At 38.3% G+C, this 27408-nt stretch overlaps 2 protein-coding genes across 6 annotated transcripts in view; one reads left to right on the top strand and one right to left on the bottom strand.

The window, feature by feature from the left end:
- The first annotated feature begins 3428 nt into the window (after positions 1 to 3428).
- Positions 3429 to 23586, top strand: MS3_00010187 (uncharacterized protein). Of its 4 annotated transcripts, none has more exons than XM_051218550.1 (9): positions 3429 to 3497; positions 5997 to 6094; positions 6938 to 7114; positions 11177 to 11539; positions 12064 to 12543; positions 19450 to 19640; positions 19742 to 20040; positions 20722 to 20865; positions 23442 to 23586. In XM_051218550.1, the coding sequence occupies exons 3-9, from the start codon at positions 6941 to 6943 to the stop codon at positions 23495 to 23497; spliced, it is 1707 nt and encodes a 568-aa protein (XP_051074778.1). In that variant the 5' UTR covers positions 3429 to 3497; positions 5997 to 6094; positions 6938 to 6940; the 3' UTR covers positions 23498 to 23586. The 4 variants fall into 4 exon arrangements, with proteins under 4 accessions (XP_051074778.1, XP_051074777.1, XP_051074779.1 ...); XM_051218551.1 differs by having other exon boundaries at positions 3429 to 3534; XM_051218553.1 differs by lacking the exon at positions 5997 to 6094.
- The window catches only part of MS3_00001827 (uncharacterized protein), a 16536-nt gene continuing 12628 nt past the window's right edge, over positions 23501 to 27408 (bottom strand). The window contains exons 1-2 of one of the 2 annotated variants that reach the window (XM_051209330.1): positions 25804 to 27266; positions 23501 to 23892 (exon numbers count right to left, since the gene is read on the bottom strand). In XM_051209330.1, coding sequence (XP_051074776.1) covers positions 23888 to 23892; positions 25804 to 27022 — 1224 coding nt within the window. In that variant the 5' untranslated portion in view covers positions 27023 to 27266 and the 3' untranslated portion in view covers positions 23501 to 23887. Of the gene's footprint in view, positions 23893 to 25803; positions 27267 to 27408 lie in introns of those variants that run through there. The other variant, XM_035733629.2, reaches the window with a different exon arrangement.

The following is a 27408-nucleotide window of genomic DNA, read 5'->3' as shown; positions in this document are numbered from 1 at the left end:
ACACACAAATTGGTAAGATGAGACTACCACGTCATTAACACAAGACCAACACTACTCCCATCAAACTACAGACTGATTAGCCACATCAATGTTGTGGTCAAACTATCGGAAAGAATGATCAAAACGACCATGACGACTCTTGTGGAGTCAACAACTTCCTAACTAATGGACAATTTGTTTTCGGGACATTATAGTGGACAGTTGTAATCTTGATAGCAAAGTAGAGATAAATGGGATCTTCTGATGGTTGAAAGTCAGTGGATGTTCCCATCAAAAACCATCATTCATATGTTCTATAATAGTGAATATTAAATTATGGTTAACCTCTGAGATCTAATAATGGACAAAAATTATGCATATGTATATTCCTCTTACTATAAGGTTCATTTTAACCTATAGATTATTATTGTACGATTTACTGTTCTTAAGTTATACTCTGTTTATTAATTACTGTATCCCACGTTCACAGCCACTTCTGGCTTTACTGTATATAGATGTTATTTCCTATTTTATGGTGCGTTGCGGTCTGTTTGGTTGATATATAAACCCAGTATTTCTGAAATAAATGATTCTCATAGTAGAAGCTGTATTAGTGTTCTGGACTCAACTGGAACGGCTAGGCGAGCAAGGGACCAACAAGGACGCCAGACTGATCAGACTTCTCGAACGTCAGTGGTTAGTATAGTACAGGAGTCGTATTTCGGTTAGTGAATAAATCACATGATAACTAGCCGGGCTTAAATGCATGACACACTGGAGTACTGAAAGCGTCATTTGTAGGTCCATAGTGATGTAAGGAAGTTTCAGTCACATGAATCGAAATCTGCAAATACAACAGAAATTGAATCAATTAATGCAGTGACAGCGAATTCAGTGGATTCATAAGCGAAAGCAGATAACGCAAATGATGTGTAGTGGCATTGGACAATAACCACACAATCCCCAAAACTGAACACGATACAACTCAAAAAATGGATATTCAATATTTAACGCGGAGAAATACCTAACAATGGAGAAGGCGGAAAGAATGTATGGAATGAATTTGGGGTTGATCGAATGGCATGGCTCGGCCATGCAGGCGTGGTCCGTACTGGATGTTACCTCATATCTTCTATGCATATTAAACATATTGTTCCTTCTCTAGCCTAACCTTGTTCTCCATCATATATTGGTAATTGTTAAGATACAGTGCGTTGGTGTAGACGATGATGTAGCTTCTTATAGATTAGGCAGTTATATCATGATAAGCCTATAATTTTATTATTAGGTCTATTATTAGAGCAGTACTAATATCACAGTAGACCATAATTCTACAGATGTACAGTTTGGATTCACGTAGATGTTGGTAACATAAACATATTTGCACTTATGGAGATGTTTTGGATGGCATCTTAAGGTTGGACAGTCGATGACGTCATTTCAAATCTTGAAACACGCAGAAATAGATCGGCGCCAGTTCACGTTTACAAACATAGCTATACCGCCGCCACACCTCTTTCTATTGTCTGATCAGTCCCGAAAATAAATTTTGAAATCACGTGGTGATATTAAACAATCGTCCTGTAAATCATTTAAGCAAGATTCTTGAATTGTGATGATACTACAATTACGGTACATATTTTGACAGAGTATGAACTGAAGGTAGTTCACCTTGTTAACTAGTGATCGGCAGTTAGAATTTAAAAGCTCGTGGATCGACATAGGATTATCGTTCATTCATTTTAACGCATATTGACAACCACCGTAATGTTTTTATTGTACTTCTTCGTAACATGTGCAACGAAATGCTGTAGGCTTCTCATAAACGCGCCTGTATAGATTATCGATTAATATACAAACCGAAGTGTTAGAAAAAAATGTAAAAACAGATAATAAGATGACAGGAACAAGTGGCCTAGATACTCAAACAGGCCGCTGTGCTGATGCTCGTCCACTACAAGGTGACGTAGACCTTCTGGTTATCTAGTCCGGATTGTGACTGTTGTCTACTGACGTGTGTCTGCGTGGAAACTCGACAGAGGAACAGAAGTGATCGCAATGTCGGGAGGAACTTATAACTTTATTGTCGTGTAGCAATGATCTAGGAGCAATAATGAATCTCGGCATCAAGACCGTGGCTCATTGCTTCGTGAGCACAGCCAGAATGTTTGAAAACTTATGGGGATTGAGATAAATATTCACTAAGTTGGATACAAATATGCTCTTCATAGTATACACAACTTTTATGAGAGTCAAAACAGGGGACTGTATTCATGCCAATAGATCCAGTTTATAAGTTGACTCGGACATCCTTGAGACAGCATGGAGGACAACTACAATTCCGGAATTCTGAGGCTTACCATGCAGAGCGGTCCGGGAAGTTAAATCTTCTTACCTCGTCTTGCCGTAGACCGGTGTGTTCCGTTTTGGATTATAGGATTATAAGAAGTGAATTCGAACCTCTTCTTTCCCACTAGATATATCAGAGGACATGGTAGGTGTGTTCACAAATTCAAGAACAAGCAAAATGTCTGGGATGTGCAGTTTCTCACTAAGTAATCAACTTTGGATCTACTATCGAAAACAGTGGTATTGTAGCGGTAAATAAATCCCCAAAATAAATAGCACTAAGTTTTCGACATTGGATGCTGACCATATGTTTTAGTGGACTCACCTAGCTGAAGGCGCTCGGTCAGGCATCCGCACCAGATCACGTGTGGTAACGCCGTGCTCAACATCAACCGCAATCGCTAGCCAGATTAGATCAGAGAATTCCGATATATTGGTCATCGCCAAATATACTCTTCCGATCTCCTCGACTCTGTCTTTTGATTTCTCTGGGTGGGAACGAAATACATTAGGTGTTACTGGTAGAAGCGTTGTTCAAACACTGAATACCTGTGACATCATCAGTATATACACCTTCAACTGACTCAATCAGGAGAATACTAGTCGGTCATAGAAGTATTCTAAAAAATAGGCGACACAGGTCTTTGGACCTCTGCCTTTAATCCGACTCGCGGACTACTCACAACCGTTTTCTGTGTTTAGTCAAGATTGAGTTCGGAAAATCTCCCACAAAATATTTGCATAGATATGTCTCTCTCGAAACGTTTCCAAAGAAGGATGTCTGTGACGGTACTAGGAGTAGAAGATGGACGATTTCCCTCAGGTACTCTGAGATTATTGCCATGTGTTACTCTTCATTAGCTTATGCTACGATTAACCAGCAATTTTCTGCTTTACATTCCGAAGAAACACCTTATGAACTAATCTTCTTTGAAACAAGAACGTTCTATTACTATCCAGAAGAAGATCTCATGAAACAAGCAGTTCCATATCACGACAGAACGGCCTTCCGGTGATTCCAGCTTTCTAATGGTTATTTAGCTTAGATCGGTTCGATATTTCAACAGGATACGTTACTATCGCGGAAAAATTTGAGGCTTGAAGCTATACCGTATTTCAAGGTCAAACCAGCGAACGCTAATGAACTGATTGTGACAAGTTCTTTTGAGGCGGGTTCATATTTCTTAGTTTATGTCTCCAAATCAGGTATATAGATAATAATAAGTAATTACAGATCCAACTAAGATATATTACGGTTTATTTTATTTGCCCGAAAATTTATCTAAAACTCACTTCTTGTTTTTAGAAACTGGTTAACATTTGTAAGCGACCAGTTGTTAGCTTTCAAGAACTAAAATTGTGATTACATGGTGTAAGGTTTCTCTGTGTTAAAACTTCGCCTTGAATCTTTATCCTTCGGTCTTCAGTAGTATATACTACGTAATAATTATTACGTTTTTGAACCATTTTTCCAAAATTTTCCATAGCGGCTTCCTCGAAATATACAAAGTTTTCCCCAAAATAGTGAGACTAGTACATTTCGTAACAAGCTTTCATGCTTGACTAACTTGCTTATTGCGAGGGTGGATTGGACAGCAGCCCTAGATAACGGTCTGTCTGTCGACGTGATATTCATAGATTTTAGCAAAGCGTTTGACAAGGTTTCACACGTAGGTCTTATGCAGAAGCTCACGAGCTTCGGAATAATAGGTACTGTGCATGAGTGGATAGGAAATTTCTTATGTGACCTCAGACAGAGAGTGAGAGTCAACGGAACGCTATCCGATTGGAAGCCGGTCAAAAGTGGTGTACCCCAAGGCACCATCTTAGGCCCTCTGCTCTCCCTTCTTTACGTTAATGAGTTACTGCTGTTACTTAGTTCGTCGACATTATTGTTTGCGGATGATGTAAAAATCTGGAGAGCAATAAAAAGTGAGGCTGATCATCTGGATCTTCAAGCTGACTTAGACGATTTAGTTAGATGGGCTCGAGAGTGGAGCTTAGAAATCAATGCTAGGAAGAGTGTGCTAATGCACATTGGTCACGGTTAGCAGTACGACTTCGCCTTCGGACTTTGGGTTTGTTGCTTTTAGTCTTACCGCTCATCAACCAACCTGTCTGACATGGTAGGACCTTGAGGAACAGTTGTTCCAGCCAGTATAGCTTGATTGATTCATCATGATAGGCAAGCCCGACCACCATGTCGAGGTAGCAACAATGGTCGGGGCCCTTACACTTGGTGTAGCTCATATCTAAGTACTTGGTACATAAGTTAATTTACTCCTTAATTTAAATGTTTTGGAAAAGTTTACGCTGAAAGCGAAATGAATAGTATTCATATTTAGCAAAAATGAGAAAAGTTTTACTCTTAAAATAGTAATAAGTGCCAACAATACGTGTACATTGTTCAGAAAGTAAAATGACGAAAATTATTACTGGCTCTCACACAAAATTTCCCTTTAAATGTGAAGTGATAGAGATGACAAATCGCAACTTCTTGTCGGCTCATCCATAGGCTACTTCAAATTACTGTAATCCATCACGTGCATTTAATCTGAAAAACGACTAAATCGTGTATAAAGTATTTAAAACTTTTTATAAAGGGTATCAAACAGCTTATTAGATGTAGCTCTTGTGTAAATACAAATTCAGACACTTCTTATACTTTCCAATCCAAAGACAACTTCTGTATCGATTGATATCTAGGTGTTTCCACTGTGCTCCTATATTAAGAAAGGTTTTAAAGAGTACTTCATTTCGCCAAGAGATATACTCCAGCGTTCTAATTTTGTATGGGTTTTCACTAGAAATATATATCTTTTCTTAAGAATTACAATTAACTTGTACTTGATTGTCCCATAGACATATAGGTCTCAACCGAGATCATATGTTATTTTAGTATGCATAAACATAATTTCGTTAGTTGATGAGTAGAAATGTCCATTTCGGACTCTCATACAACTAGGTGTCTACATCTAGGATTATTTATTGTTTTCATTCATATTTTGTTTCCTGCAACCTTTACGAAGCGTGATAGATTTAACCAATGTATTCAGAGATAGAATGGAAATTTCCAGACTGTAGCCTGCTTTTTTCTTCAGGGTTGTGAATGTTGATATCTTCCAGTAGAATTCGGACATTAAAAATATGTTGATGGAATAACTCATTTATCATGGAGGAGGATTAATGATAAATGGGTTTCGGATTCTCAAAATAAATTAGCAGAATACTAATCAATGAACAAAATGGAATGATACGAAGTGTACAATTGATGTCGACTCTCGATAGTGAAACTCACGAATGAACTGATATCGGAAGACGCGACAGCTGTTCAGTAAAACAGTTTTTATATGTAATAAGATAACACAAAATCGACATAATTTATTGTAATTAATGACTAGACTATCGATTTCATTGGTTGTTCGCTCTCCAATAAACCAAGACGTTGTCTATCATATCGCCTTTACAAAATAGTGTAGGATTCTTTTGTGGTAGTAGTAAGACGGTAATGCTGTTTACTTGTTTCGTATGTTCTTCGATCTTCATTGTTTTTTCTGTTTTGTTTACCATCCACAGCTACGACATTAACATAAACATAGACGTCCCTTTATCATTGCTTGATTGATAATCCGACATAAATTTTGGATTTCACTTTCTACTCTCTTTAGGCTTGGAATTTGTCTCATAATTTGAATTGTCACGATGTGCGCACTAAAATTACCGTCCTGCTGTTACTGAGTGTCAGTGGTTTTGGTTCGTTCATTTGGTACGTGGCGGCTAATCGCCCGAATTTTCTGTAAACTGAGCGTTGAGAAATATTTAAAGATTGGACAGTTAAAGTTCAATAATTTTCTGAAAATTAAGGCTAATGGGCTTCAACTAGATCTGAATCACCGGGGACTTCAAACTTCATTGGCTCAATTGTAACGTTGCTTGTAATTACTGTATTATTGGATGAATTGAAATTTTCTGTGATAAGTTGTCTTTGAACTGGATTTTATTCTGGATAAAGGATTTGTTGGTGGAGTTAAGATCTCAATTTATTTAAAAATATTTTGATAGCACTGACTGAATGAATATTGATTTCCACTCATTCACTGTAATAGACATTTTAACAGTAGATTTTTATCCTCAACCTCACTGTTATAAAGGGGGATTCGATAATTTGATGAACAGTAAATAGAATGCAATAATATGAAATGACAAATTGATATCTGATCATGGTACCGAATTACTGACCGAAATCCCCAAATGGACGTATATCAGAAAACAAGACAGTAAAATAGGGTTTTCATGTATTTATAAATATGTAGCTCTAGGTTCTTTTCACTTCAGTATCGCCTCATCAATTTTTTCTCATGATAAATAGTACCGGCTATGCTCGTTTATACTTCTGTAATCATAAAAAGTTTCGTCTAGGATAAGCGTATGATCATATTTTAGAAATTTGATTGATTCTCTTAGAATCGAGTGTCGGTACAGTATGTAATTATAGACTTGGGATTCTGAAGTATACAAGTTTCTCCATTTTCAACTACTTTTAAAGAAATCTTGTGTGTGTATTGCATTTTTTGATCCGTATACATTGTGATATACTTAACTTTTGCAGATCATGAATCAATATATTATACCATTGGCACATAACGACCCAAGACTTTTTTCTCATGTCTCACAAGCCTTTTCCTTGGTTGATCTTGGCAAGCGTTTACTGGATGCCGCAAAAAACGGAGATGTCGAGGAAGTCAAGAATTTAATAAATAATGGAGCACCGTTTACTACTGACTGGGTAAGTTATTTGGCTTGTTCACAAAGTCATGATTGGTGTTCTTTTTGTGCTTATGAGGTATAGCAACTTGAACCGATGCATATATGCGCCTGATCCTACGTTGTAGCTGACTGACTGAAAGTTGTAATTGAACAGTAGAACTATGTATTTCTAGCATTTATGCATGTTCCGTGACATGGGCTTCTATAAATTAAAACGTCAGGCTTGGTTTATTCAGCACCTAACATCCTAATATACTTACTTCTGTTGCTTCTCGTGGATCATAAGCTGTTGATCAGGAGTCTCTAAACTATTCTATCTTGAGCTCCTTTCCAATTGTTGAAAGGTGCTATCAATTATTTTGATGTCTACCTCCAATTCCCAGCACCATATGTTCTTTGGTCTCTCTCTTTTCTTTTTTATTTGAGAATTCCAAGCCAGGGCTTGATTTCTGATGCAGTTCGATGATTCTCGCAATGTATATCCTATCCACCTCCAACATTTTTTCCTAATTTTCTCTTCAGCTGGAAGCTGGTTTGTTCTCTCCCACAGAAGGCTGTTGCTGATGGTATCTGGTCAATGGATGTTGAGTATCTTGCGCAGACAGTTGTTTATAAATACTTGTACCTTTTTGATGCTGGTTGAAGTAGTTCTCCGCGTTTCAGCTCCGTACAGTAGAACTGTCTTGACGTTTCTTATTGAAGATTCTGACTTGGATGTCGACTTACAGACAGCTGTTTTGATTTCCATATGTTCTTCAGTTGTAGGAATGCTGTCCTTACTTGGTTATCCTTGCTTTTACGTCTGCATCGGATTATCCTTGTTTATCGATGATGCTACCCAGATATGTAAAAGTTCTGACCTCTTCCAGAGCTTCTCCATCAAGTGAGATTAGGTTGGTGTTCTCTGTGTTGTATTTGAGAATCTTGTTTTTCCCTTTGTGTATGTTGAAGCCTACTGCTGCACAGGCTGCCACTAAACTGGCTGTATTCACCTGCATTTGTTGGTCTTTATGGAATAGAAGAGCTAGGTTATCTGCGAAAGGGGGAGAGGAAACAGCCTTATCTGACTCAGGTCCTCACTTGGAATGGATCTGTTAGTTGTCCTCTGTACACGAATCTTCAGTGTATTTCGTCGTATGAACCCCGTATGACGGTTACAATCTTCTTAGGTACACCGTAGTGTCGAACAAGATGCTTTAAGGTTCTGCCATCTGTACTGTCCAATACTTTCTCACAGTCAAGGAAGTTGATGTATAGTGACGAGGTTCATCCAACCGATTGTTCAACAATATTCCGTATTGTAGCGATTTAATTGACACACGATCTATCCCTACGGAATCCATCCTGTTTATCTCGAAGTTGGGCACCTGCTGAATTTTCCTTTCAGCTCAACAACACTGTGTTGAAAACTTTTCCTGGGACTGGTCAGTGGTTTAATGCCTCTATGGTTCTCACGTTTACTAAGATCTCCTTTCTTTAGTATTTTAATGAAGTATCCTTCTATCTAGTCTGTCGATACTTGTTTTTGTTGTGACTTTAAGTTCGGCTGGTTATCACGTGATTTACCCGCCGATCGAAATACAATCTTCACACTGTGCTAAACCAATGACGTTCGACCAGTGTGAGCAGCCTAGAGTCCTTATTGGTCCCTTGCTCGCCTAGCCGTTCCAGTTGAGTCCAGAACACTAATACAGCTTCTACTATGAGAATCATTTATTTCAGAAATACTGGGTTTATATATCAACCAAACAGACCGCAACGCACCATAAAATAGGAAATAACATCTATATACAATAAAGCCAGAAGTGGCTGTGAACGTGGGATACAGTAATTAATAAACAGAGTATAACTTAAGAACAGTAAATCGTACAATAATAATCTATAGGTTAAAATGAAGCTTATAATAAGATGAACATAAATATATACAATCTAATTACTGAATAGTTATACCATAAGGATGTATAGATAATATTAGTCCATTATGGGTCTCAGAAGTTACTCGTAATTTAATCTTCGCTAGGATATAACAGTTTTTCATCCTAAATCTTTCCAAAGAGAATATGGAGCATCTTCGTAGTTACTTCTAAGTCTAAATTAAGTGCCTCAGCTGGTATGCCATCTGGTCCTTCTGCTTTGCCATCCTTGATTTGTCTCATAACCAGGCCGATCTCCTTGATTGTTGGTGCGGTAACATCTGCAGGTAGGTCTGTAGATACTCCTTCGATGTCCAGTGTGCTCAGCTGACCCGGTCTGCCGGAGAACTCTTCAAAATCCCCTAGCAACCTTTTCCTTCGTTCTTTGATCTGTGGTTGGTTTGCCTCTTTTGTTCTTGGCTGGTCGCTTTAGTGTACCATATTTTCCTGATAGCTTTGTTGTTCCGTATAGTTGTTTTAAATTTCCATCTCTTGCAGCTTTTTCTGCTGTCATTGCTAGGTCTTCCATGTATTTCCGTTTATCGGCCCTAATCCTCCTCTTCAGTCATTTGTTTTCCTCTGTGTATTCGGCCTTTACTTTGGCTTTCTCTGCTTTTGTTCAGCTGTTGTTGATCGGTGTGTTGTTCTTCCATTCTCGAATCTTGCTCAGAGAATCAACAGAGATGCACTCTTTATGCTGATGCTTCTACCTCCTCAATCTATTTGCCATCCCTATCTAGTACCCTATTCCCAATTCCGCCATTGCTTAGTGGGTGCAATACACGAGCAATGCTTCGGAGACACCTATGGTTGAATACTGGTAACCCACGAATATTCTATATTGCTAATGGCAGTTTTTCACACCCATAAACTGTTTCACAGTAAACTTGTTCTTTGGTTGGTAGATGGATATCTCACGTACTCCACAAGTGGCTCATGTTGGCAAAAGCAAACTGAGCTTTCTGAATCTGTGCCAAGGTTTTTTCATAAACCAGCCCGCAAGGACTGATGAAATTTTTAAGATAAGTGGGGCAGTTGACACACCCAGCTACTTCACACTCAATCATAAATTTAGGCGATAACACAAACGAGTTTTAAAGCAGCATTTTGCATTTGGAGAGAGAGCCGAATCTCAAACAAACTTCCATTTTTACTTAAGTTGGTCGGAAGATTGCATTTTGTCAGCGTCTTCAGCAAACAGAACTATATCGTCAACAAGCGAATCGCCTGGTTAAAGATAAACCCCTGAAAAGTCAGGCGATTAAAGTGTTATCTCTAAAATGGGAAAAGTAAACAGCCCTGACGAACACCATTTAAAGTCACCAATTCGGACAACAGTTCGCCATAACCTCGTGTGTACAGACTTCTGAGGAGTCCCATACTGGAAAGAAATAGCTACCCATTACTCCGTTGTTTCGATGGTCCTCTGGCTATATAAATTACAAAGTGATCATTTCCCTCAAAACCTTATATTCTACTCATTTTGTTGATTTTCTCATCGTGCTAATATAAATTTGTTAGAACGCGCGGACGAATATCTACACTAGATTCCCCCCAAATGTTTATTCTACAGGAATTCAAAACAACTCAGACCAAGAGTACGTGATTAGCCTGACTAGAATTTAAATATATTTCCACACAAAAAACCTACAACAATCCAGTAATAATAAGGATAAGAGAATATATAGCGCATTTAACGCCTGTCAGAAAACCTACAAGTCTGACGAAGCAAACAGCCAATCATTATCGCCTTTCCACAGACATCAAAATTAATCGTCCTGATTTATCAAATTGTCAGATAAGGTTCTGGGGATAACCACAAGTGAATTCTCTATGGGTTCTCAAAAACACAAAATTTATACACGGTTCTCGATCCGTATGTTTTATATAAAAAGGCTTACTTTTTGATTCAGATGATAAAATCTATTTGTATTTATCATTGTTATTTCTCAAGACTGGGAATGGTATTTCATAGTATCAAGTTGTTAGCATATATAAAACTAAAATAACCCATTGTGTCATTGAATAAAAATAAAGAGGATTCAGCAAAGAAAACCCAACTATAAATACGAATGTACGGCGTAAACAAATGATTTCGCCGGAAAGAGAATTTTCTTCGTTTAATTCTCTTTTTTGTGCTTGCTATAATTTTCATTACTTCTTTATAGTTGGGAATATCTCCTCTCCATTTCGCTGCTATGAATGGACATCTTAGTTCATGTGAAGCGCTCCTACGTGCTGGTATTAGCAGGGACGCTCGGACTAAAGTTGATCGTACTCCTCTCCATTTAGCTGCTCAAGAGGGTCACGCAGATATTGTGGAGCTTCTGTTACGTAATGGAGCGGATCTTAGTGCTAAGGATATGTTACGTATGACAGCACTACACTGGGCAGCCGAAAGAGGTCATACACCTGTTGTTCAAATGTTGATGCGTTTTGGAGCTGACGCACATCTCCAGAACAAATTCGAAATGACTCCTTTAGATATAGCTGAATGTAAGCAACACGATGATGCTCGGGATGCTATGTTAGTAAGTCACATACGTATCTGTCTTTTCTGAAACTATGCAAAGTTTATATTCGGTTTTTACATTGTCAATTAGGAGACATTTTGGTAAATATTATAGTTCAAATATCGTGATTTCATTTACATGTCACTGATTATTATACTAACAGGAAGTACATGTTACTAAAAGATTGATCTGAATTGCAAAACACCCGTGCAAATCGTAATGTTCCACTGTGATAACTCTGGAATAAGCTCGTCACATTCTAGGCGGTAAGTTGGTGAATTTTGTAGACTAACACACCTAATGATTTTGTATCAGTTAATAAGCTGAATGCCACATTGACATTAGTAGATGAACTCAAGTGTAGGATTATTATCCTTTCTAGAAGATAACAGGATAGTTGTCTGTAACTAGAAAGAATCTAAAGCATACAATTTACTTTAAGTTACTTTATCTTCTATAAATGGATGATAACCTATACCGCACAAAAATGGTATATTGTTCATCTCAACATTTTTTTTCATCAACTTTCGAAATCTCTACAGAATACTCAGTATGATTTAGTATCGTCAGTCGGTCGTATGGCTGCCACGAATGGGGATATAGTAGGTGCTAACGCATACATCTTAACGGAAGAAGAGACGTTAGTTCCAGCTGCTCCTCCAGCTGATGAAGTGACTGTCACCGCGACAACGGTTGAGGAGTCTTCCAACATACAAGACTCTGATATCTCCGAAACATTCTCAAATGGTGGTGATGCTTCTAATGAAGATGAAAAAATTACAACTCTTACGAAAGTAAAAAGTGGTCACAGTGGTTCTAATAAACGAATATGGAAAACTGAATTAAGTGAAAATACAAATGTCAATCTTCATGGTGAAAATTCGGAAGCCCAAACCACTCCTTATTCATTATCACAGTCAACACAGGCAGATAATACAAATTCTATTCCGAATATTAAAAATAAACCAAATTTATCTGGTGATATTTTATTGCCTTTGGATGAAGATTGTCCAAGAGATGTTGTAAGCTGTGTGATCTTTATTTTCACCTTTAAATTTTCGCTGAAATGCTTGCTTTTTATATTGTACTACTACCACTACTATCTGCTTAGTAAACCATGAAGGTAATAGTCCCTCTCTAGTCTATCATGGTATTCGAATAGCCGTGAAAATAGTATTATTATCTATCAATCATTTAAACCAAAAGGTTGTGAAGGACCATTGGGTTTTGGTGGTCTGCTGAATTGACAGGAACTCGGAAACTCATCACATCAGGTTCAAAACGCGGTAACCAAAGACGACTTAAACGTTGACAGACATATAGTGTACGCAATAATCGTGAGTTGTGATAGGTGATGAAAGCAAGAGATGGAACAGTTCTGGCGACAGGAAACACAAGATAATTTTTCAAACCAGTCCGAGAAACATTTTAAAAAGTCAAGTATTGATGGAATTATCCCCGAAAGAGACGGGACCGTAATCTACTCTCCCCTCTAGAAGGTTGATAAAATGACCAGGATACTGCGATTAACAGTTTGCTTGCTATTTACACTGTATTTATATACTATTCCTAGATAAATGGGTGATCGACACGAGCCACCAACACCTACCGATATCGGGAAGACCCTCTAATCTGAATCGAGAGGGGTTGGGGGAACCTGGTGGACGAAGTCTGGATATCCTTTAAGATGGTGGCCAAATTTTGGCAAAAGTCTGAAGAGTGGACATAATCCCATCTAAGTTGTCTTGATGACTGGTCTTTCCAGTGTATAAAAGAGGACTGAGATTTTGTGGTAACCATTGGGGTATTTGTTTGACCAATATATTGTGTTGAGTTTTATTCTCAATAATCGTTTAGTGCTTGACTAGGGCTCGTGTATGACAAATTCGGGAAAACTGGGCTGGTTACACGTCTAGGCGTGTATGTGTGGATCACACACCTCTTCTTTAGTTTCTAGAACAGGCCTACTTACCGACACCTTGTCATAACAGTATGTTCTGACTTGAAGATGGTGTCCCACTCCGTAGACCTACATGTTTTGTAGTGATTTCTGTCATAGAAAGACTTGCTAAAGAAGTTTATCGTCTACTTAAAGGATTTCTACCAGAACACTATTAGTGAGATCAGAGATTGTATCGAACTATCATCAGAATTGGTAACTTCAAATGGTGTTCATCAAGGTTGCACAACCCCATTTTTATTTAACTTCATCATAGGAAATCTCTGAAAGAGATAACGCTTTATTTGTCTGACTTTTCTGGGATCGATCTCCTAACAAATGATTCACTAGTGGACTCCAACTACACAGATGATGTAGTTCTTTTTAGTGCAGATACTGACAACTTGCAGTTTCTCCGTCGTCCTGGATAACAATATAAGCGCGTTTAAGATGTATTTCTCCCTGTAAGTCCAAAGTGTTGCTTTGACACCTAGGCTGAGAATGTTGAACACTTCATTTATCTTGAAAGTCTTATCAGTCTAGGTGGTTTAAATGCAGGACACTAGGTAAAGATGGTAAATCTTTATCGACTTGGGTGGTTGTGGCTTTTGGTATGTATGTTGAACCACCGTCTGCCACGACAAACAATGTTCGTTGATGTAGGATTAGTTTGAAAGGAAGTTAGCGGCCCCCAAAGCAGGACAGAATCAATCTCTGCAGTCATTGTTTGTTGGACGGAACCGGTGTCATTAGGCGCAAATTACTCGATATGATCGGTGTAATAACCGTAATCAGTGGTTATGAGCATTGGCTGATATGGCTTAGTACTGATCACAATGGTGCAGACTCATTCCCTTTATTTTCCCCTCAGTCTTATTTTTCTACACTATTTCATACTTTTTATTCACCCAATCTATCCACTTTGGAATTATATTCTCTAATGTTTAATCTGTCTTACCTATTGATACTACTATTATTTCGCTATTCATCGTATTTTCATATCGTTTTGGTGATTTAGTTTGAGAACCTTGGGTAGTGCACATTCGTATCGGGCTCTATGTTAATGATAACTGGCCTGGTAGTAGGTTGTATGAAGTGTAGTGTGTAGTGGTCCAGACAGCTGTATCAATCCTTGCTCCACACTGGAATACGTTCACCATATTCTTCATCATTATAGGTGGCAGTAAATCTCGAGCTAAATTCACTTCGTCACCAACATCACTCCATTGTTAGTTTCTTAGTACAAAACCTTGTGATTTCGTTTAATGAGGCCTCACTTCTTCACAGAGTTGTGTTGGTGTTCAAATAAAAAGTTTGATATCTGTAAGGTTTGTGTTTTAATGGATGCAGAACGATAGCTTATTAGCTTAGCACTGTAATTCGAATCAGTGTCTCGCTAGTGTCACCTCGACTTCAATAGCTGCGTCATCCATAGCTCTCACAATAGTGGTGGTTATACCTTGGTTCAAAAATGTGTCATTAGGATCTGATTTGGGTACAGTAACGGTTTTCAACCCTAAAAACGGAAAATAAGAGTGACAGCTTGTAATTTGTTTCCAAACTTTCATTGATCTAGTAAACTGAACAAGTTTTCGACCCCTATACAAATTTTAATGTGGTTTTGATGTCTGACATTGCTTATACAAGTTGTCAATAGGATGCTCTTTCTACTGATTTTCTTGACAGATTTTTACTCCAGTTAGTCTTCATACTCAATATTTGAAAGTCACTATCACTACCCAGAGAAAACCCGACCATTGTTGCTACCTTGACGTGGTGGTCGGGCTTGCCTATCATGATGAAGCAACCGAGCTATACTGACTGGAACAACTGTTCCTCAAGGTCCTACCATGTCAGACAGGTTGGTTGATGAGCGGTAAGACTAAAAGCAACAAACCCAAAGTCCGAAGGCGAAGTCGTACTGCTAACTGTACAGAGGTGTGACAGCAGTAAGGTGTTTCCTTTAGACAACCAGCATGACAGCGATGCTGCCTTCCCACAAGGAGGGGTGGGGTTAGAAAAGGTCGACCCTAAAAATGCACACCTCGCCTTATCACACGAACATCCGTCTCCAGTAGTAATGTCTCAACAAGTATGGAGCTAATACGATGATTACCCATAATAAGATCGTGTGTGACCGACCTCAAGCAGTTGTCCCTTGGGCACTGCGGTCACGCTCTCGGGTCACTAAGACTACCTCTAACCCAATCTCATATTTCAGGTACCTACAGAAGAACTCTTCCACGGAGTGGGCAACCGGGAAGTGATAACCGCCCTCATACCTCTAACGGCACTCAAGACCACTGTATTCATAATCAACCTCCGTATTCACTTCCTATTATTCCTCCTACATCGGCTTTCACCTCTAAACTTCCTTTTTCGGCTTCCTCTTCAAGTGTCACCATAGCCAACGATTCTAATGCTCAAAACACTGTCCCAGGTCTACTGAAACCCCGCTCCAAACTACACATTGGAGCCTTCAACGTACGCACCCTGTGTCAAATCGGTCAACAGGCTTCCTTGGCTAGAACCCTAGAATCTCCTACCATTGATGTATGTTGTGTCTCCGAAACACATACAGAATCCTAGTTTGGTCATTCACTTCACCTCACCTCGCCAAAACGGAGAGCCGATGAGATACACCCTCCATGTATCTGGCGACCCGATGGCCAGCTCTCGTGGACTGGCAGGTGTAGGCATAGCACTAAGCATGAGGGCGGAATAAGCACTGTTAGAGTGGATCCCCGTTAACAGTCGTTTATGTGCTGTTCGGCTAAATGGCTCCGTAAGAACTCGGAAGGATAGGGACACACGTCGTTGCCTTTTTGTCGTTTCTCCCTACGCTCCCACCGACTGCAGCTCAGATGAAGTGAAAGATGAATCTTACAGAAAGCTATATGAACTTCTTCAGAAAGCTAAACGTTCAGACATAGTACTCGTAGCAGGTGACTTTAATGCCTAGATAGGTAGTTTAAACCAAACAGAAAGGCATTTAGGTGGGTATTTCAGTATTCCGGCTCAGCAAACAGATAATGGTGATCGTCTGCAGCAACTGTGCTCAGACAATCGTTTATTTTTAGCAAACACAAATTTTGAGCATAAGGAGAGACATCGTCTAACATGGCGACCTCCTGCACCAAACCAACGATGGACTCAAATAGACTATATTGACATCAGTGTTCGTTGGAGAGGCTGGATAGAAGATTGTTGCTCATTCTGGAATACCTGCTTGGACTCCGACCATCCTCTAATACGGGCACGCATCTGCTTGCACCTCACTGGACGCGGAAAATCCACAGTAAAAAGACCCATTAGAATTGAATTGAGTAATGAGAAAACAAAAAGTAGGTTCCAGGAACAACTGAGGTCACAATTAGGTAGTTCTGAAAACGAGACTGACCCATATGTTGCTTGGAAAGATATCAAAGCAGCTGTGGAAACAGCAGTGACATCTGTTAGTGATTTAAACCAAAGGGTTACAAAGAACCAATGGATTTCCTCTAGGTCTGTTGCACTGATGGATTCTCGTAAACTCGTTCCATCAGGCTCTGAACACGATGAAGAACGAAAACAAATCAGATCTAGGTTAAACAAAAGTCTAAGGAACGACTGTGGGCAGTGGTGGGCAACGAAAGCAAAAGAGACGGAAAAGGCAGCGATTGTAGGTAACGCAAGACAGCTTTTCGGACTAATAAAAGAAACTCAAATTAAGAAGTCAAGTGTAAGTGAGACTAATTCAGAAAAATACGACACTTATCTGCTCCCAGTCCAGAAGTTTAGGACGATGGGCAGAACATTTTAAGGAGCGATTCAGCTGGTCTTCAGCTACTCTACAACTACCCACCATTCCCAGACAGTCTGAATGGAACATTGAAGCAGGTCCCCCAACTCTAGCAGAAGTTCAAAAGGCTATAGTTGATCTGAAACGAGGAAGGGCAGCTGGTCCAGATGGATTGGCTCCAGATGTCTTTAAGGATGGCGGTCCAATTTTAGCGATTAAGTTGACTAATATTTTAGCTAAGATCTGGGAGTTAGACGTTATTCCATCTGACTGGTCACAATAACTTATCGTCCCAACATATAAGAAAGGGTCAAAATCACCCTGTGACAACCATAGAGGGATTAGTTTAACTAATATAGTATCTAAAATACTAGCCTCGATAATTATCAGACGCTTAACTAAGACTCGTGAACTGGAAACACGAGAGAATCAAGCTGGCTTCAGACCTGGTCGTCGCTGCATCGACCACATATTCACCATTCGTCAAGTTCTAGAACATAGGCATACTTATCGACGTCCGACAATGGTGGTCTTTCTTGACTTAAAAGCAACATTTGATTCGGTAGACCGCGAGATTCAGTGGCAGTGTCTGTCATTGAAAGGCGTACCCCAGAAGTACATAAACCTTGTAAAGGCTCTTTACTCGAACACTACCAGTCGAGTCAGAGCTTATGGAGAACTGTCATCTGCTTTTACAACCTCAAGTGATGTCCGTCAATGCTGTCCACTTTCTCCATTTTTGTTTAACTTCATCACAGACCTATTAATGGAAATAACATTCTCGGGTATTGATCTCCTTCCAGGAGGTCCACTTATCGACTTAGAATACGTGGATGACATAGTCCTGTTTGGTGAAGACGCTGATAAAATACAGAGTCTTTTGGTAGCACTGAGGAACAATGCCAGAATGTTTGGAATGCGCTTCTCTCCCTCTAAATGCAAGTTGTTGCTTCAGGACTGGTCTACATCAACACCTGAACTAAGGATAGGGAGTGAAGTAGTCGGACGCGTCGACAACTTCACTTATCTTGGAAGTCTGATCAGCCCTAATGGGTTGGTGTCTGACGAAATCTCAGCACGGATTCGAAAAGCTCGCTTGGCTTTTGCCAACTTACGTCACCTATGCTACATCACCTATACTGTGCGGCAGTCCGTTCTGTTTTAATTTACGGCAGCGAAACATGGCCATTAAGAGTAGAAGACACTGGTAAGCTACTAGTATTTGACCACAGATGCCTCAGAAATATTACTGGCGTCTGCTGGGATCACCGGGTAAGTAATAGTGAGGTTCGACACAGGGTATTAGGGAATAATGGTAAATCAGTTGATGAGGTTGTGAATCTTCATCGACTGAGATGGTTGGGCCACGTGTTACGTATGCCCGAACACCGATTACCACGACGTGCAATGCTAACCGGTGTTGGAGATGGTTGGAAGAAAGTTAGGGGCGGCCAAACCAAAACGTAGCATCAGTGCTTGAAGTCACTAACTTGTAGTCCGAGCCATGTTGGTAGATGCAGACTACTTGGTTGGGGTCCGCGTGACTATCGTAACCAATGGTTGGAGACTCTTGGTGACATGGCTCAGAATCGATCACAATGGCGTCGGTGTATACACTCTCTATCTTCCCTTAAACTAAGAGATTAAAATTGCTTCATATCTTTCTTTCTACGAACTAATTATTTCTTCCTGTACTATATCCTTATTGCAATCTTTCTTTTATATATTACCACCTCTGAATTAACTACTTTTATGAATCCGGTGTCCATCTTGTTGTGTTAATGAGGTATGGCAACTTGGACCGATGCATATATGTGCCTGGTCCTACGTTGTAGCTGACTGACCCAAAGAAAAAATTGACGTCAAGGTTTTCATTCCCTCATTGTTAGTTATAGACCGTAAATCGGTGAGCGTCTGTTAGTGCTTGAGCTCTTTGCATGGATTTTATATTGTTTTGTGTAGTCATATATAATTTATAATCGGTAATGGATAATTGTGTTAGTAGCCAGTAGTGGGGTGGGTATTTGTGTTCACTATTTCGAAAGTGTACGGTGTTCAAAATATACTTGACTCATATTTTCATTGGACAAAGTAAAATTAAGGAAGTGTCCTACTCTTTCATGTAGTGTGTAGTTTATTATTTGAGAATCATGACATCCAACTTTTTCGTACAATTTTCAAATAAATAAATATAATTTTCATTATCAGATGATAGTTGAAACTCCGGATGGTGAAACGCTTTATGTTCATCATCAGTCTAATGAAGACGGTTCCAGTGGTCTAGTCATTTTGAATGACACAGGTGAACAGGTGAATAATCCAACTTTGATGGCACAAGTAATGGACGCGTTAGTCGCTTTGCCAGAAAATGTAATCAATGAAACTTTAAATGCAGATAAGTAAGTGACACAGTTTTAAAGTATCAAGAAGCTTCAAATTTATTGGAGATTTACATTAATCTATTGAACTTAATTATGGTTTACAATTTTCCACTTGTTAGCTCTAACGTAAATATTGAATCGGAGTTAGATGCTTCATCACTTCAACGCTTGGAAAAGAGTCCAAATAACAGAAACCTGAGGTCAGAATTCAACAAGACAATCGTTAATAATGATAGGTTTTTTCAAACTAGCACTAATGGGTGTCAAACAGGAGGTCGACGACTAAGCCCTACGCATACTATAGATAATGAAGATGATGACGAAGATCTTGACAACGATGAGTCAGAATCATTAGTAGCTCACTTAGCTGCATTTGCCAACCAGCCTGAATCCCAACAAACAACTATCTGTGTAGAAGGTAAGCGGAACGCTTGTGAGAATTTGCGAGATTTTGGTTTTGTCAGGGTTTACGATAATCACTTTATTCCTGAATTTCTTACACTGTAAAAATGAGTTCTATTTTCATTCTCATATTAAGGTTGTTCTAGTGTAAAACCTCTACTTATCACATTCTTATTCTGTGCTGCAAGTGCCCCCAAAACTAGTTTTCTCAGTTGCAGTTCCTAACGGATTAATCTGTTTGAAGTACGATGAGAATATGATTCTTTCAAAAAAACTTAGCGTTGGATTGCCTCATATTTATCACCTTTTAAAGAGTGTTATGACCTTGGCTTTCTTGTTCATCCTTTAATTGGTCACTAAAGGAAATATACCAGACTCCAGATATAATTTTTTAGCCCGAGTACACTAAACTTATTAAACCTAAGTAGTGTGAATAGTTTGAGACGTCCTATGAAACAAAAAGTTGTTGCATTCGCTTCTCCCTTAACCTTTAGGAAGTTGGTTATAGATGTTTATTGCTTGAATTTTGTGAAAGTAAAATGAATAGCTGAAACATTTTATACTTTGGTAAGAAATACGGGGACTTAAACTATTTCCGATGAAAATGAAATCTAATTACATAGAGAGAATTTTTACAAACTTACACTTCAATTCTTATGAAACACATCTCACTGGATGCTTTGTTTTAATGTAAAAGGAATGGGATCTGGTGCTTCAACCCATGACTTAATAATGTGGTGCTTGTACAATGGAATATTTATTCGTGGCTATGCAGATGAACCAACCTTTATCATCGAATTCGTTTACCAGGGTGAGGCATACACCCTTTCGGCGTCATATGGTAAGTTTTTAAGCTGCTTAATGGTCATGCGACTACTTTTATAGTTTGACATTCGAAGAATTAATTTTGTAAGTTCTTGTAAACTCCTATCACACACACAGTACTCCCGGAAATCTAATTCTTTTTTGTGTGGAAACAAGCCTTACTGATGATAAAGTTCCACACTACCTAGTGGATTGCTATCTTAGTTTATTCATCTATAATGGTAAAAGTACGCTACTTCCATCTATTCGGTCGCCAGCACAAAATCCAGTTTACCTACTTTGGCTTTCTGCATAGTATAATTAGCTCTCATACAGCTAAAGCCTGGCTCAAAGCTGATTAAAATAGACGCATCCCCCGATAGTCGTTGCAAAAACAAATTGAACCCTTTTTAAAGATAGGAACAACTCATTGCAGTGTTGGAACACTAATTACCAGATTTTTGTAGACAACTCAGTTAGTTCCTCAACCACAAAGTCGCCAACATCTTTAAGATGGACCGGAGGTAAGTCGTCTGGTTCTGGTCATTTGTAGAGCTTCAAAGTTGGAGTTCCTTGCAGAGTTCTGCCTTATTAGATGGATTAGTCGTAACATACCATGAAGGGTAAAACAGTGTGATCGATGTCGCCGGAGCAGCAGACCAATTGTACTTCTCCTCGAAAAACTGCCCATCGTTCAAGACGCCGGTGGATGTTAATGATTGACATCTCGTCAGCTTTACAGATTGTTTCAGTCACACCAGACCTCTTGCTGCCAGTGACTAAGATGAGTTGAAAGAGCTTCCGGCAGTGACCGGAAGTAATTACTGTCTCCAACTCATTGATACGCTCCAACCACCAGGCTTCTATGACCTTACACAAGCTTTGCACGACTTCATTACGTAACAGTCTTCATTTATGGTCAAACTCACGGTCACCCGGAGTAGACCAACGTGCTTCAATGAGTTGTAAGAAGCCTGTAGAAACCCTGTGCTTGTAGGCAGGACGTTTTGCAAAGCCGCAAGTGAATTTACTAGCCTTCTTCATGGCGTCATGCAGTTTCAGCCAACACACATCTATACTTTTCGGTTGGTTGATAGCTAGCCTTGAACTCAGCTCGGTTTGATATTTTGTTGCAACAGGAGCTGCAATCAATTTATTGACATCGATCCGTTTAGGACGATGAATTTGTTGGCCACTGAAATGTAAGGTAAGATTAGTGCAAACAAGGACATGATCCGAGTCCAGATAGGTACTCCAAAAGGAGTGACAGTTTTGTACACAACCACGCCAGCGGTAGTTAAACGCGATGTGATGGGAAGACGCCAGGTAGAACATCAAGGACAACTGTGCTGAAAGTTAGTGTTAGTCAGAAACAGGTCGTAGTCTGCGCAAATTTGCAATAAACAGTAACCGTTATCTGACATGCAACTATCAAGTCCCTATCGACCACCTAAACAACTCTGTTCTGTGTCTAGACGCCCGACCTGAGCATTCAAGTCTCTTGGCTAGTACTACAATATCCGTCGAGAGCATCTTCTGTTGAAGAACAGTTAACTGGTAGTAAAACTCATCCTTGGTCTCATCCGGGCTGCAATCTGTCAGAGTGTAGGTGGAGATGATGAAAAGACATCGTTCCGCACACCTATTTTTTTCTTACTTTGATGGAGCTTTCTAATCTAACAGCATATAATCGACTGTTAATGGGGATCCAATCGATCAGTGCTGCCTCAGCTCTAGCGCTTAGTGCGACACCAACGCCAGCTAAACTGGATGGAGATGCCACAGCGCCCCCGGACAAACGCACGTGAAACAAGGTTTTCGAAGTAACAGATGGAGAGAGAATTTGTAGGACTTCATTAGTCTTGAGCACGGGTCTCGGACAGAAAACAGACATCGATAATGAGACATTCTAAAGACATAGCCACTCCTATCTGTTGTCCGACCTGCATTAGTGTGCAAACGTTGAAGGAAGCCAGTTCGAATGGTATACGTGGTTTCAGTATTTGCATTCGGTGGTAGCATTCAACTTTCGACCAGTCAGTAACTCGATATCGTTTAGATAGTAAAGAGTTTCTGTATACGTTAGGAAGTATTACGTATAAAGTAGGTATGCAAAATATATCCATAGGATTTATTATTAGTAGAACTTATGCGATTTGGGACGTTTATAACCTTTCGCCTCAATAAACTTAGGACATCAAAGAACATTCGAATCAAAGTATCACGTTGTTTTGTGAGAATTAGCTATTTAGTTTACGTACTGGGTTCAGCTGTGCATAGAAGTTATTTATCAGCAGGATATTGGCCAAAGTATTTTTGCGAACTACATACACTGGGTAAGTAGCCTCACAGATTAGTATCATGTATTGGTCTAGTCGTATTTAGCATTACACCAACCGATTCTTATTTTAGTGCAGCACGGTCAAATTAGCTAGCGACTCAGCATGCTTAATACATTTCAACCGCTTAAATCAATGTTTCGCAAGGATTGTTTGTGTACGAAGGTTAAGTGTACTTTTCATACTATTTACACAGTATTTAAAGTATACATGAATATACAAGTAAGCAGATTATATTCTAACACTTATGATCTGCAATTAACTTTATCTTTAGATTCACAATCTGGTACTATCAATTTCTATCATGTGGAGACTAACCAGAAGTTATAAGAACACCAGAACATAAATTTATTTCAGTTTTATTCTGTACATATGTCTATTGCATTTTTATCGAAAACATAAAAACCTTCTTTACTTAATAATAAGTTTTAAAAAATCGAAAATAAATGCACGAACCAAAGAAAAAAATAAGGGCAAAGTTGTTTGTTCAACTAGTTCTTAAGGTCATTGGATTTAAAAGAATATGTTGTTTGATGATATTTGGTAAAGGTAATTGATCAACCCATGTTACAAACGAAAGTGCATTTTCATTTATCAGCGAATTATACTTATCAGTCATCTGGCAAATTAATATAAAACGGTACTGTAAAATTCGACGGATTGCACGTATCCCTAGAAGTCTTAAGTTTAGTGGTGCATTCAGATGGCATCGTATATATTCTAAGCTATGAAATTCAAAGTAAAACAAACCAATAGTATTAGTTACTGCGTAAGATTGTATACACTAACGTATCATGAATCTGCTAACAATACTTCACTTTCTTTAATATCTAGTATAGGTTTTAAACTTAGTGTGTTAGAAAATCCATATAAGTTTTGACCACAGCACTTTTTTCAAATCAATAGTAAAAGATTAGCTAGCTGACCAGCAGATGAACTGCTCGAATTTATCGATGAATTAACTGAAAAAAAACTGGGTGAATATTAAGAAAAGGAGAAAGTAAAACTGAATGGCAAAAACTTAATAAGTGGTGTGGAATAAGTGAGTTTACAACAACAATTTTGTTTAAAACAATTAGTCCCTTTGATAAATTTCAATAATGTAATGAGAAGACGAAGATTATCAGAACTATGTGATATATTAGCGCAATACATTTCGAACAATCTGGTCACACATATACTTGTTAAGAGCATTTATATATAAAAATAAAAGGTCAACTAGACAGGAAACGGGGTAAGAGGAGATAAGGATAATGATAAGAGTAATAATAATAATAATGTGAACACAATTTGAAACCTAATCACTCTGGATAATAAGTCAATATTACCAGGGTAGGTTTAAGGTAAGAACAAACTGTTTTTGAACACATAAAGGGGGTTTGAATTTTCGTATGGCTAAGGCTTCAATGAACCTTAGTATACGCCCTTTTACACTTTTATACAGCACTACAAAAGCTGAATTTAGATCAATCTTGTGACCTGTTTCAATTATATGTTTAGCAATAGAGGATGATGGATGTTTATCCTCTGCTCTTATCGGTTCACTTGATTGTATTTGTTTCTGAAGCCATTTGGGTACATGTTCACTCACCCTAATGTTGAGATCACGATTACTCCTCCCTATGTATGTGTGACCACACACACATTTAAATTGGTAAACACAGTGGGATGTGACGCAATCGTTTCCATGTACTTTAGGTTTTGAATGAAGCATGCACCTTGTTCTTTCTTTGATGATGACCTTTGCTGCGCAATAGGTTTTATTGATGACTGATTTAAGTCGTTGTTTCAGTAAAAGGCTATTTGAATCACCTCTGAATGGTAAGGTGATGTAGACAGGCTTTTTCTCTACCGAGGCTACAGTAGGTCTCGCTGAACCATGGACTTTCCATCTATTTATGAATTTCAGAGGATAGCCATTTTCTATTAACGTTTTATTTAACAACTTTACATCATCATCAATGGCGTCATTGGTACAAATACGGTCGAGTCTGTTGAAAAGACACCTTATCAAACCACGTTTGTATTGCACAGGGCAATAACTATAATAACTAAGATATTGACCTGTCCACGTTGGTTTTCTAAAAATAGATCGCTTTACTGAACCATCTTCTCGTCTACTCAGGAGTATATCTAGGAAGGGAAGCTGATCGTTTTTCTCTTCTTCACATGAGAGACTAATATGGTTTTGGAGAGTGTTGAGTTTATTTAATAAACCGTACATATCCTCTTTTTCTCACAAACAACTAAGATATCGTCCACATATCTCTTATAAAGTGACATGTTCCCGATTAATTCATCAGTCTGATTTTCAACATGTGTCATGAACACATCTGCTAGTAATGGTCCTAGCGGACTACCCATAGCAACTCCATCAATCTGACGAAAGTATTCACCTTCAAAAGTGAACTGAACTTTGTCAGTACATAGTAATAGTAAATCTTTAAGAAGTTTTACAGGTACACGTGATTGAAAATTGTTTTCAGATATGTAATCACATAATATATCAATCGTTTTTCTTAAAGGTACATTTGTAAACAAGGAATTTACATCAAATGAACACATTGTCTTTTCCTTGATATTAATGTCATCTAAATGATCAACCAGTTCAAAAGAATCCTTTAGAGAATACTTACATAGATGTCTTCGAATAGGATCCAACAACTTTGCTAACCATTTAGCCAGATTATGTGTAGGTGATCTGCACATTGATAGAATTGGACGTAAAGGAACATCAGGTTTGTGAATTTTAGGCAGTCCATATAAATGAGGGTACTCGGAACCCATAGGTTTTAGAAAGTTAAATTCCTCTTTATTAATAATATTCATGAGTAGCAATTTTTCTAGGTTTGAATTTACTCTTCTTTCTAGTTTGCTGATACCTCCAAATTCAACATCAGGCATAAATTTACTGTCATCACTAAGGATAGATAACATCTTACTTTTATATTCACATTTATTCATGATAACTACGCCTGATCCTTTATCAGGTTTTAACAAGACAATATCAGAGTTTGATCGTAGTTCTTTTAATGATTTAAAGTGCTGAGAAGTTAATATGCTTCTCTGCTTCGGGCCAACACTATGAAATTGGTGTGCTATATCCACTAGTTTAGCTTTACACCAGCTTTGATTATTTGAAGACGTAGGGGTTAGAGTACTCAGTTGATCATATAGATTTTCAAACTGGGCATTTATTTCCAATTCAGACATTTGCGTTATAGGGACGGAGAAATTAAAACCAAGAGAAAGAGCTTCCTTTTCATTAGCAGATAATACAATGGAGGATAAATTAGTGACATACTTTTCAGGATTTACTGGGAATAAATTAACTTGATTAGTAATAATACAAGATTTTTCGAGCTTATTACTAATCCTTTCCTTTGTTTTCGAAATGACATTACTGCAAAAGTTGGTGAATTTAATATGGCAGACTATAGATATTTCATTTAATATAGGCAATGCTTGAGTGTGTAATTCAATTAAATTGATCAGTTTGTCTTGGCACTTATCTATATATGATTTCGACAATCGAATAAGATTTGAAATATTTGGTTGTAATTTACTTGAACGTAAATTCTTGTATAGTTGATTTGGGAATATGTGACTCGTCAAACAAGATTTGTAGAAGTTCAGTTTCACGCGTTCCGATACAATTTTACATTTAAGGTTGACAAGTTCATCTAACCTTTTGATAGTATGTGCAGGGAGTCTTCTTTTAAGAAATTTAAAACAATTAGTCCCTTTGATAAATTTCAATAATGCAATGAGAAGACGAAGATTATCAGAACTATGTGATATATTAGCGCAATACATTTCGAACAATCTGGTCACACATATACTTGTTAAGAGCATTTATATATAAAAATAAAAGGTCAACTAGACAGGAAACGGGGTAAGAGGAGATAAGGATAATGATAAGAGTAATAATAATAATAATGTGAACACAATTTGAAACCTAATCACTCTGGATAATAAGTCAATATTACCAGGGTAGGTTTAAGGTAAGAACAAACTGTTTTTGAACACATAAAGGGGGTTTGAATTTTCGTATGGCTAAGGCTTCAATGAACCTTAGTATACGCCCTTTTACACTTTTATACAGCACTACAAAAGCTGAATTTAGATCAATCTTGTGACCTGTTTCAATTATATGTTTAGCAATAGAGGATGATGGATGTTTATCCTCTGCTCTTATCGGTTCACTTGATTGTATTTGTTTCTGAAGCCATTTGGGTACA

Source organism: Schistosoma haematobium, chromosome 1, assembly GCF_000699445.3.
Source record: "Schistosoma haematobium chromosome 1, whole genome shotgun sequence".
NCBI lineage: Eukaryota > Metazoa > Platyhelminthes > Trematoda > Strigeidida > Schistosomatidae > Schistosoma > Schistosoma haematobium.
This window is presented reverse-complemented; position numbering and strand designations above follow the sequence as displayed.